Source organism: Zerene cesonia, chromosome 24 (genome assembly GCF_012273895.1).
Source record: "Zerene cesonia ecotype Mississippi chromosome 24, Zerene_cesonia_1.1, whole genome shotgun sequence".
NCBI classification, from domain to species: Eukaryota; Metazoa; Arthropoda; class Insecta; order Lepidoptera; family Pieridae; genus Zerene; species Zerene cesonia.
In genome coordinates, this window is record NC_052125.1 from 576,291 (window position 1) to 589,652 (window position 13,362).

The 13,362-nt window shown below is 36.7% G+C and overlaps 1 protein-coding gene across 1 annotated transcript in view; it reads right to left on the reverse strand.

Annotated features, from left to right (window-relative positions):
* LOC119836398 (chaoptin) overlaps window positions 1-13,362 on the reverse strand; it is a 25,770-nt gene that overhangs the window by 8,942 nt on the left and 3,466 nt on the right. The window contains exons 2-13 of the mRNA XM_038361708.1: window positions 12,769-13,033; window positions 12,192-12,361; window positions 11,114-11,266; window positions 10,689-10,792; window positions 10,288-10,386; window positions 9,548-9,649; window positions 8,466-8,610; window positions 7,406-7,660; window positions 5,797-5,969; window positions 4,406-4,609; window positions 3,474-3,708; window positions 2,738-2,937 (exon numbers count right to left, since the gene is read on the reverse strand). Coding sequence (XP_038217636.1) covers window positions 2,738-2,937; window positions 3,474-3,708; window positions 4,406-4,609; window positions 5,797-5,969; window positions 7,406-7,660; window positions 8,466-8,610; window positions 9,548-9,649; window positions 10,288-10,386; window positions 10,689-10,792; window positions 11,114-11,266; window positions 12,192-12,361; window positions 12,769-13,027 — 2,099 coding nt within the window. The 5' untranslated portion in view covers window positions 13,028-13,033. The remainder of the gene's footprint in view (window positions 1-2,737; window positions 2,938-3,473; window positions 3,709-4,405; window positions 4,610-5,796; window positions 5,970-7,405; window positions 7,661-8,465; window positions 8,611-9,547; window positions 9,650-10,287; window positions 10,387-10,688; window positions 10,793-11,113; window positions 11,267-12,191; window positions 12,362-12,768; window positions 13,034-13,362) is intronic.

Here is a 13,362-nt window from a genome sequence, read left to right on the forward strand (position 1 = left end):
GTGACGAGTTCTAGTTGAATCGCTGATGTTGCTTCACAGACAAATACGGCGATCCAAGCCTTATATTTACGAGTGTTGTGTCCCCTCCAGGTGTTAAGCATGAATGGTCCCGCATAATCAACACCAGTATGTAAGAAAGGTCTTGAAGGAGTGACTCTGTAGGTTGGCAATTGACCTATGAGCTGCTGGCTTTTTAGTAGTCGGTATCTTGCGCATCGTATACATTTCCAAATGGCTGATTTAACTGATGGTCTTCCGCCAAGAATCCAAAATTCTTCTAAGATGTAGGATAACGTCTTCTGGATTCCTCCATGAAGAGTCTTTCGATGAGCTTGGTCTATAATCTTTTTTGTAAGAAGAGAATCTCAAGGAAGAATAGCTGGATGTTTTGCACCGGAAGGTAGATGAGATGATTCCAATCTTGGCATCTTCTGGTCGAAGAATGAATCGTGTACATATCGCAGTAATACGAATCAATCTTGTTAGGTCGTGATAAATTTGATTTAGCTGCTCAAATGGTTTAGGTGTTGTGATTCGAAGCCATTTTTCAATTGGTATAGATTCAGGTCTGGTAGTTATAGTCATAGTTTGAACTGGTCGTTCTTCTAAATTGTCGTTAACTTCTGGAATTTCAGCACAATCTGGCCATGCTGATGAAGGTTTTTTAAGCCATTCTGGAACAAACCACCAAATGAAATGATTCTCCTTTCCGGGTACAAACTGCCACTTAGCAACCGGAAGAGTTTCTTGAATAAAACAGATTTTTATTAATGAATTCTTTCCAACGTGATGGATGATTATTTATCCAAGTACAAGTGATTGCAGAATCTGTCCAGCTTGTCGAGATGCACCACAGAATGGACACTGACTCGCGGCGTTGAACTTATTGGCTTATATAGTCGAGCGGCGGGCGATTACTTTCGATTGGTTACTTGATACACGATGTGAACGCTGCGCCTTCCGAATGAACACCGACTCGCAGCGTTGAACGTGATGGTTTATATAGTCGACCGGCTGGCGATTCCTAGAAATCGGCAGTTTGAATTCTGCGAAATGAGTTCCCATGGCGCCCAAAGGATGGCGCCATATATCTAATGAATTAAACCCCACACAGTCGTTTTATTTCATTTAGTTTTTTTTTTTTACTATGACACATTTTTTTTTACATGAATAATTACCTTTCTCAAATTAACAGCGAAAATCAACTTCTAATCACATTAAAAAAAAACACCTTACAATTTTTAATAATAAAAAAATAGTAAACAGAAAACACAACGGAGTTAAAATTTTTGTTTACAATTTACTCAAAGCAACTGGAGAGTACTGTAAACCCATTGAGAACCCATTGTAAGCCTGTAAGCCCATTGAGAACAACTGACAACTGGCGCATGCGCATAAGGTACCAAATCCGGTAGTAAAAGCAAAGTCGCCGCCCCACAATATCTTTCACCAGGTAAATTATTTTATACCCGCTTGAAAATAACAGGTAAATTTTAAATTTCAATGCGTATGGTCAATTTTTTGAAATACAAATATATATATATATATATATATATATATATATATATATATATATATATATATATATATATATATATATATATATATATATATATATATATATATATATATATTTTATCGGTTTAACTTGATTTAATTTGAAAATAAAAATTTCGAATTGTTATAATTTTGTTATAAACAATTGAAAAAAAAAATTTTTTCTCTAGGATAAAGTTTATAATTATATAAGTAATTAAAAAAAAAATATACGAGTTTTATCAATTTTTCAATAAGTTATGATTTTTTAAAGTTGCAGTTATCATCCCCTAGCTTCTAACTACCCTATCTCAGTTAATTTCAATTTTAGGAAAAAAAGTCATAGAAACATTTTTGTGTAAAATTTTACGCTCTACAAATTTTATTTAAAACTTTTTTTTCTAACACTTACGGTTTCGCCAAAATTTCAAAATAACGACTTTATTTATTTTTTTTTCACCCCTTCTCGGGGGTGAATTTAAAAAAAACTTGCACAGTTCGTTTTTAGATTCCTCAAAGTAAATTATATCAAAAATTCAAGTTTTAATCTCAAATTCGCATTTACCCTACCCATTTTCTTGGACTATATTCCTACGGGATACGGACTTATGCGGGTGAAACCGCGGGGCGCACCTAGTGCTTTATAAATGAGAAATTTAAGAAATTGATATTATAGAGAGGATTATAGAGAAGATTATAACCGTCTCCTTGATACAGTGGTTAACGCGTGAGCGTAGAACCGAGGGGTCCTGGGTTCGATTCCCGGTGGGGACGCACAAAAAAAAAATGTCTCTGTCTCGCAGGATACAGAAGGCTGATCATCTACTTGTCCATAAAAAAAAATTGATCAGTGAAACAGATGTATATCATCTGCCCCATACCCCACTGGGGGACACGGGACTTCACATATAAAGAAGATTATAGAGAAGATATATCCTATATCCTTTTCCTTATCCATCCCAATCCTCTCGTCTTCCTTTCTCAATTCTTCCCTGATTTAAAGTCGGCAATCCATTTGTAGACGTGTAAGGTCTGCATTCGACATTACGCCGCTCCAAATGTTCATGGGCGGTGGTAGCGCTTACCATCAGGCGACCCACCAGCTCCATTACCGACTATGACAAAAAAAAAAATAATTGTTCCTATATTTTTTTAAATAAATATAAAAAAAAACAATCACACATATAGCCGTAAAACTGACCTCAAAGCGACCAACCCCTTGAAGGCCTCATTCGGCACGGCTTCCAGAAGGTTCCCGCGCAGCGACAGGTCGAGCAACTGCTGCATGCCCTCGAACGAGCGCCGCTCGATGTTGGCCAACTTGTTGTGCGACAAGTCGAGCGTGAACGTTGTGGGCAGGTTTCCGAACGCGGATTTTGTGAGCGATGTTAGCTCGTTGTGCTGTTAACAATATTAATTGATTGGTGATTTTATCGATTGTTGTACTAATCCTACAACTCCTACTATCCTACTATCCTACCAATATCTCTATCTCTACTAGCATACTCATAATAATTAAAAATATTAAGATAATAAATTGCTAGCTGCGCCCCGCGGTTTCACCCGCGCAAGTCCGTATCCCGTAGGAATATCGGGATAAAAAGGTTGCCTATATGTTATTCCAGTTGTCCAGCTGTCTACGTACCAAATTTCATTGCAATCGGTACAGCAGTTTCTGCGTAAAAGAGCAACAAACACACACACATTCTTACAAACTTTCGCATTTATAATTTTAGTACGAAGTACGAAGTAGGATAGGATTTAAATAATTAATCGAAATAAAAACTATCCTACATCTTAAGTTGGACCAAATTACACATAAAATGCCAAATTTCATCAAAACCGGTTGAGTTGGTGAAGAGTACATTGGGAACATACATCATGGGCACCGGATTTTTACATATCAAGATCTCTATTTTACTAGTTTCATCACTCGCCTGCAAATACAGGTACTGCAGACTGGTCAGCGTGTTCAACGCCTCCCACGGCGATCGGGTCAACATGTTGGCGGACAGGTCGAGCACCTGCAGCGTCAGTAGGCCGCTGAACGACGCGTCGGTCAACCCGTCGGCCAACATGTTGTGCGACAGGTTGAGACGGAGGAGCGCGTTCATTGTCGGCCAAGTGTTGACGCGTATCTCGGCCAGGTTGTTGTGGGCCATGTTCAGTTCGCTGGAATTTTTAATTTTTTTTTTTTTGTTATCTTTCCTGGACTTTACTTATATTATAAAGCTGAAGAGTTTGTTTGAACGCGCTAATCTTAGGAACTGCTGGTAAGTTTTGAAAAATTCTTTCAGTTTTAGATAGCCCATTTATTGAGAAAGGCTGTAGGCTATATATGTACCACGGGCGAAGCCAGGGCGGACCGCTAGTTATATATAAGCCGGATAATCAAATTCTTTTCTTTACCCTACCTAACTCTTTACTTCATTCCTCTCGTCAATCCTTTTTAAATCCCTTTCCAATTCGAAGTCATCTATTTGTAGAGGCGTAAGGTCTGCAATCGACCTTACGCCTCTACAAATGTTGATGGGCGGTGGTAGCGCTTACCATCAGGCGACCCACCAGCTCCATTGCCGACGATAAGGGCATGCTACTATTTTTCCTACGATGAGTGGGGAATGTCCTCACCCTTCCCAGCCCATTCCTGTCCAATCGTCAATCCTTTCCTCATCCCTTACCCCTTAAAAGCGGGCAGCGCATACACAGCCGCCCCACATCTGCTCCGTCCACTAGCTCGATCGCTTACCATCAGGCGAACCACCAGCTCAGTTGTCCGCTGTGACATACAAAAATAAAACACCATCCTGTACTCACCCCAAACTTATCGGACCGCTGTGACTTAAAAAGACAAAAAAACCCCACTCACCCCAAACTTATCGGTATCTGAAAGATATGCTGCAACTTATTATGGCTTATGTCGAGTAAGCGACAGCTGGCCAACTTGGCGAGGCTGCCGCGCGACACGTCGCCCAACATGTTGTGCGACAGATCCAGCTCGAGCACGGTCGGTATTGTGCCGAACGTGGACGGTTTTATTTGCTCCAGCGAATTGTGGCTGAGGTTCAGGTATCTGGTGGATAAATTAATGTTATTTAGGTGTGAGTGTTGAAATCTTAATATATATAAATCTCGTGACACAATGTTTGTCCTCAATGGACTCCTAAACCACTTAACCGATTATAATAAAATTCGCACACCATGTGCAGTTCGATCCAACTTGAGAGATAGGATAGTTTTTATTATAATTTAAATTACAATAAACAACTACCCGGGCGGAGCCGGGGTGTACGGCTAGTTTATTCATATGTATCTTCTAAATATATATAACTCGAAGGTGACTGACTGATATTGTGATGTATTAACGCACAGCCCAAACCACTGGACGGATCGGGCTGAAATTTGGCATGCAGATAGATGTTGTGACGTAGGCATCCGCTAAGAAAGGATTTTGATAAATTCAACCCCCGAGGGGATAAAGTAGGGGATGAAACTGTACTATGACAAATAATACTCGCGCGGGCGGAGATGCGGGCAACAGCTAATTGTTTATATGTAAGTAATTGTTTTAACTGAACTGAGATTGTCAGAACTGAACCAGATTGTAATGAAACGACACAGCAGGTTCAGCGGCTTTCATATAAAAAAGTATCATCAAAATCGATTCACTCAATCGAAAGTTCTGAGGTGACAGAGACGAAAAATTTTTGATCCTCTTCCTCCTTTTTTGACCGCTTTCTAGGCACAGTGGTTAACGCGTGCGCGTAGAACCGAGCGGTCTTGGGTTCGGTTCCCGGTGGGGACGCACAAAACAAAAATGTCGCGGACTGGCAAGCTCTCGCAAGACATAGAAGGTTGATCACTTACTTGTCCATATAGAAAGTCGATCAGTGGAACAGATGTATATCATATGCCCCATACCCCCTTAAGGGGACCCGGGACTAGACTAAAACGATTATTCGTTTATATGTTTAATTGTTTTAAACAAAAAAATAACTGAACCTGTATTCTTTAGCAATTAGTCTGTTAATTAATTAGTCACTCACTCACTCAGTCCCTCACTAACTAACTCACTAACTAACTAACTAACTAACTCACTAACTAACTCACTAACTAACTCACTAACTAACTAACTAACTAACTCACTCACTAACTCACTCACACTAACACACTCACTAACTCACTCACTAACTCACTCACTAACTCAAACTAACTCACTCACTAATTAACTCACTCACTCACACGCACACACACACTCACCGCAAAGAAAACAGATTCTGGAACACGGCGTTGGATATTTCCACCAGGCTATTGTACGAGACGTCCACCGTGTGCAATTCGTACAGTTTCGGGAACGCGTTCTTCGGTATCACGGCGATGAGGTTGTGGGACGCGTTCAGGACGCGTATGCCGGTCATGTTGTGTATGGGTATCTGGATGGACAGACGAAACGGATGTAAATTCCTATATTTTGATTGCAAGAAAAGGGGTTTTCTTTTTTTTTTGTTTTTTTTTTTTTTTTCTTTGTTTAATTGTTTTCTTGTATAAGCTTTTTTGTTGTGATGTTTTGTGTTCATTATTGTATCGTTTTGTTCTAAGTTTATTGGTTTTTTTTTTAATTGTAATTCTGTGGAGTCAAATAAATGTTTCTTTCTTTCTCTCTTTCTTTTTCTTTCTTTGTTTCGTTTTGTCTAGTTTAAGAGACAATGTATATAGTTACATAAGGTAAAAAGCATAAAATGTAATATTTGTTTTTTCTATGAAAATGGTCACTGACGTCCCTGTGGGGGAAAGTATCATTAAATTCTAGAATATCGGTTGAAAACACACGGAGTTATCGAGCAACCAAAAAAATTATTATTTATTTTTTTTTTTTTAATTTAGTTTCTCCTTTTTGGGATGTCGGTTGAGAATCTATACCATTAATTTGTTAATATTTTAAAAATTCTCGTGTAAAAAAAAATGTGTATTAACATGCTCCGCCGAAACGACTGGACCGATTCTCATGAGATAATGTGTGCATATCGGGTAGGTCTGAGATATGGCTGACATCTATTTTTTATAACCATAAATGATAAGAGTAAGACAGAACAGCGTTTGCCGACTCAGCTGGTAAAAGAAGAAATTCATAAATACATAATTATAGGTATTTTTATGTTATTTTTTTCATTAAACACGTTTTTATTAGCTTCACATGTATGTTTGTATGTAACCGACTTCTATCTATATCTTCGATTCTCAGACTCGATTTTAAGCAACTTTAAACGGACAGATTTAACTCAAACCGTGTACACTTAACAAAGACATACAATAATTTCATGAGTTTATCTTACTATCCTGGTAAGTATCGCCGGGATAATAATTATATAATATACTGTCATAAGAGCGAGACAATTTAGTTAATTCTAGTATTAAAATGTTTTAAAAGTGAGAACTTCTTTAGAATCGTTGTGATTTCAAAGCTGATGCAACGGAAAAAACGACAGGTAAGAGACACAAATACAAACACGTGTAGAACGAAGCCGGCAAAGAATGAGACAGAAATATACATCTTTCTTAATATATATAAATCTCGTGTCACAATGTTTGTCCTCAATGGACTCCTAAACCACTTAACCGATTATAATAAAACACACCATGTGCAGTTCGATCCAACTTGAGAGATAGGATAGTTTATATTATAATTTCAATTACCATAAACGACTACCCGGGCGGAGCCGGGGCGTGCAGCTAGTTTTATATATATTCATCGGATTCTTTTGTCGATTTACTGAAGTATCACTCTATCGTGTGTGAATCGCACACACACCTTATTTATTTGTTGTATACATATATATTTGTTTACAGAAAAGTTTCGTCCCAACCTCACCTGTCCAAAATCCGTGAACGCATTGTACGAGACTTGAAACTCCGACGCGTACGTGTTCTCGTCGAACGCATTCCTATCGATTTCGGTCAAGCCGTTGTGGCTCAGGTCGAGCAGCGTCATATTGTTGCAGTTCTGGAAGGCGGCCGGTTCGATTCTCGTGATCTGATTGTGCGATATGTTCACCGTCGCTAAATAGAGATCGGTGAACGCCTGCTTCTCGATCAGCGTTATGTTGTTCTCGGCTAGATTTATTATCTGGAAATTTTCAGGTTGAATACGATTAAAAAAATGAAAGAAAGATAGAAAAAAGACAGAAAAAAGATAGAAAAAACATAGAAAAAAGACAGGAAAAAGATAGGAAAAGGTAGAAAAAAAGATAGAAGATATATAGAAGAAAACTAAACAGCAGCACAGCAGTCTTCTAACTAGATCAAATCTAAATGGGACAACATGGTAGGCGCTAGCTTTCAATATCATAAAAATCAGTTCACCCATTGATATACTGACAGCTCTAGCCAAGACTGACAACTTAGATTGCGTTCGGAAACGTTTTGAAAAACAAAAGATCACTGACTCATTCTTGGATTATAAGTTAGGAAGTATTTCTTTTTTTATTATGAGTTGAGAGTGAATTATACAAAGAAAGACAAAGTAACACAGTTTGTACATAGTATTAAAATCTAAAATTAAACTCAAAAGTATCAAAAGATTTTTTTTTTCATAGTTTAGTAGTTTAAATATAGATTAACACCCCAGACATAACGGGCATACCCAGTTCAAAAACTAGTATATTCTCAATAAAAATTAAACTGATCATAGAATAATTTGCCCCTAAAGACAAAATATTTTTTAATATTTCCATCTCTTTCTTTCTTTCTCACTCACTATCACAGTCAACTCAGTTTAATAACTTATCCGTATACAATATCCTCATAATTTATATTTCAATCATAAACAATCTATAAATAGACAATTAACATTTTTTTTCCATCTTTCCCTCACTCACTCCCGCTTCTCTTCACTTCTATCTATCTCACTCTCACTCTCTCGCCCAACTCACCTCAGCGTACTTGACCGCCTGGAACATCTGGAAGTCGACTTTAGTTATTCTATTCCGCGCCAAGTCGACCGTGCCTATCCTAGTCACGGCCGAGAAAGTACCACGGCCCACGTCGGATATTTGATTGTCTTGTAGGTAGAGACGCCTGAAAATCATTATAATTCGTTTACAGATTCAAACTCAAATACTAACTCAAACTCAAACATTAATTTATTTAAATTTTTACTTTTATAGCATTGAATATTAAAAAATTTATCATTTCTTTATTCAATGAGACTTCGTATATCTTCATGATACAGTTTTAGTATTTACGACTGGTTCGTAAAGCGCCCGCAAGAAACTCTGTAATTGCTCTTTTAAAATCGTGTCACATTTACAACATATGTATATCATATAATGATGCCAAAGAAAGAAAGATAGAAAAAATATTATAAATATATCCTTTTCCGTACCCTACCCAGTCCTTTCCTTAATTCCCCTCGTCAATCCTTTCTTAATCCCTTCCCAATTTAAAATCGGCAATCCATTTGTAGAGGCGAAAAGTCTACAATAGACCTTACGACTCTCCAAATGTCCATGGGCGGTGGTAGCGCTTACCATCAGGCGTCCCACCAGCTCCATTGCCAACTATGACATTAAAAAAAAACATTAATTTTAAGAACCGTCCTGTGGTTCCTAAACGCCATAATTCCATGGCTTTTTATCGCCAAACTGACGGACGATCAAATTAAAATAGGACACACTTCTGAGGTAAGAAACCAAAAAACCATACATACAGTCGACCTAAACCGAACAGTTAAAATATTTTATTTATTTAATTATTTTATGTAACACACCAAATAAAAAAAATACTTATATAGCACATAAGGCGACCTTTTTTACTACCTTCATGGAACAAGGTTCCTTCAGGGGTAGTACCAAGGTTATGCCAGACTTACTGGCTAAAACCTCACCTATTTCGGCGCAGGTAATGAGGGGATTCCGGGATCTCCCTTAGGAACGTAAACGATACCTCACCAAGTGATTCATTTCTTTTTGTATTCTGTTTAAAATTTTAAATTAAGATTTAAAAAAAAACTCACCTCAAAAACCGCATACCCCTAAAGCTATTCGTGTCCAATTTCTTTATTTTATTATTGTCCAAATGGACCACTTTTATCACTGTGTTTCTTGCGAACATACCTCTAAAAAAATAAGATTAATAAAGTATTTAAAATTATTTGATTTAATTTTAAGTTTTGTTAGTAATTATTTCATTATTACAATATGATTTGACAAAAAAAAAAACAATAAGAGAAAATAGATAATGCAAAAAATATAAAAATGTATTTTATAATGCAATAATAAACATACTTATTATATACAACCATAGAGGTTAGAACTAGCGTTAAAATCAACAATTGTCTTTTTTGATATGAAATAACATTAAAAAATTAATTTAAACTTAAAATATTACTTAATATATTATATATTACAGATGAAAATTTATCTTAGAATCCATCTTCAATTACAAATTTCCTAATACGAGTACATAAAAACATGTAATGCTAGCTCTAACCTCTATGGTAACATAATTTTCAAAACAAACATACAAAATATTAAAAACAATACTAGCGGTTCGCCCCGACTTCGCCCGTGGTACATATATATAGCCTATAGCCTTCCTCAATCAAATGGGCTATCTAAGACTGAAATAATTTTTCAAATCGGACCAGTAGTTCCTGAGATTAGTGCGTTCAAACAAACAAACAAACTCTTCAGTTTTATAATATTAGTATAGATAATGAAAAGCTCCCATTTCATAAGTCGGTTAAGACCTTACCTAGGTATATCAGGCAATTGGTTGTGACTAGCGTTGCACCAGCCTAGCTTTGTTAGATCGCCTATATGACTTCCGTCTAGTTTCGTTAGGTTATTGTAACTGAAAAAAAAAATTACAACTAAATACTAAACCGCATAAAATACTTTACAAACAAGCCATTTCAATGGTACAACACGGAATGCACCAGCTTTGTAATAAAATATAATAAAAAAACATCAAAATCGGTTCAGCCCGTGGAAAGGTTTTTTTTTCTTCTGTGGGGGTGTGGTACTTCCCCGGTGCGAGTCGGCCCAATTCGAGCCAAAGCGTGCTCGACTCACACAATAAGGCCCAATTCGTACCGAAGCGTGCTCGACTCCCACATACAAAAATATGACATAAATTATGTAATTTATACATACCTAAGATCTAAAACCTCAGTCTCTCTGAGCCCTTTGAACTGGCTTCTTTTTAATGTGACCAGACGATTACCGTGTAAATCTAATGTGCGTAGTTTCTTCAGATTCTGTGAAAAAAAAATGATTATTTGATTTTTTTATTTGACATTATGTGAGGATGAACTGTTTTAATGAAAACCTCCTTCGTTTTTGGGAAGTTAGTTTAAAAATAAAATAAAGCACTGTTATTCGGTAGTTGTAGCTTACTAATGGTAAAAGAATTTTTCAAACGCAGAGTGATATTTTTCAAACCAAAAAATCAAATCTCTTTCCAATATTATTACACTATTTTTTAAACTAATAAAAAGAAAAATGCATTGCAAACGTTATATAAACGTTATATGGAGAAAAACTTTTCCCTATCAAAAAAAATATTTATATAAACTCACCATAAAAGCATCAGGTGATAGATCCGAAATAAGCCCATTCACCAAGTGCAACCTCTCCAGCTTCCCAGCAGCCAGACTACCAGCAAATATGTCCTTACTCAAAGACTTTATTTTGTGTCCATCTATCGACAGGATAGATAGGTTGCCTAGAATCTGTAATACAAAGAAGTGAAACAATTAATGATTTATTAACTCAAAAGTTGCAGACTGACTTAATGATCCATCAACGCACAGCCCAAACCACTGGACGGATCGGGCTGAAATTTGGCATGTAGATAGATGTAGTGACGTAGGCATCCGCTAAGGAAGGATTTTGAAAAATTCCACCCCCCCAGATAAAATAGGGGATGAAAGCTTGTATCATGATAATTTAATTGCGTGCGAAGCTGCGGGCAACAGCTAGTACTATGATTTATATTATAATAAGTTAAGAGTAAAAGTGTTTCCTTACAAAAATATCTTCCACTATAATCTGACAACTAGCTGCGACCTGTGGTTTCACCCGCGTAAGTCTGTATCCCGTAGGAATATGGGGATAAAAAGTTGCCTGTATTCCAGCTTTACAGCTATCTATGTATAAAATTTCATTGCAATCGGTTCAGTAAAGTAAGTCAGTAATTTGCATTTTACACATACACATACATCCATCCTCACAAACTTTCGCATTTATAATATTACTAGCTGCGCCCCGCGGTTTCACCCGCGTCAGTCCGTATCCCGTGGGAATATCGGGATAAAAAGTTGCCTATATGTTATTCCAGTTATTCAGCTGTCTACGTATCAAATTTTATTGCAATCGGTTCAGTAGTTTTTGCGTGAAAGAGCAACAAACACACACACATCCTTACAAACTTTCGCATTTATATTTATTTATTTATTTATTACTCTTTAACAAATAATTGTACAGTAAACTTAAAAATATATATATTAGTAACAAGTACAAAAGAAAGAGTACAATTTGTTGGGCGGCCTTATCACTCAGAAGTGATCTCTTCCAAGCAACCTGGACAAAAGGTAACAAGCATTAATAGAGTACTTATAATATTAGTAGGAAGTAGGATATTAGTAGGACACTTACCCTGAAAGCCTCTTTAGGGAACTCTGCTATCCTAGTATTGACCATATACAATTCTTGAAGTGTCCTATTAACTCCGGCAAACGCGTACTCGTCTACCGTCTTTATGGGCGTGTCTATTATTTTCAGCACTCGAACAGAAGATCTATGGAGCAGGGGTCCGAAAAGATGGGCTATAAAGGGGAGAAAATTTTAAACTTTTAAAAAACAGACTTAGTGTTAATCAAAATAACAGGATATGATAGGACTGGAAAAGTTGAGAAAAATGATACGACCTCCGGCTACCCCACTCGCCGGACGAAACACAATAGCTTTAATTCTTGCTTTCAATTATCTGTGGAGGTACCTTCCCTAGTGCGACGTGCAACGACCAGTCCAGTTCGTACCAAAGTGTGCTCGACTGTGAACGTGTGAAGTGACTCGACTCGAAAAAACAATTTCTCGATTTAATGTAATCTTAATAACTAATTTTCCATTGAAAATGGGTAATTCATCAACACCATACTCTGGCAACACATACCATGTATAATTTTGTATGACTACATTACGATTTCTTACACAGCTAAATGCTTATACTCACATATTTTACATTCCTGCAACAACAATCGTTCAATTGGCAACCCTAAACCAGCTAAATTCCCCAAACCAACACTCATTACAGCCAGCCCTGTGTTCGAACATTTGATGTACAACCCATCATCGGTCCCTTTCTCGCACACACAGGGGTACAGTAGATGACTTTCCGTCTCTTTCGGACATGCATAAGCTGGGCCTGGTGGAATGTATTCCGAATTCAAAATTGGAACTAAACTTGACAGGAATAGTAGTGTTGCTATCATTTTGACCTGGAAAAAAAACATTAGTTAGAAGTACCCGTAACTATACAAATATATAAAAAAACACCTATACAGTTCTAGACATTATTAGGTGTGAAATAAAAATCATAATAATAAATATAGACATAAAATATATAAAACACATGTAAATGCAAAGTATAATGTAGAAGATTTAATTTAAATCTAAAATCATGTTAAATTAATCTTGATCTAGATATAGTATTGCTACAAAAAGAGATAAAATCTAACTCAGACAGGTTTATAAGCAGTATAAGCAGTAAATTGGTCAAGGTATACATTGTAACAAATGATTTAGCTTCGAATCTATCACAATCTAT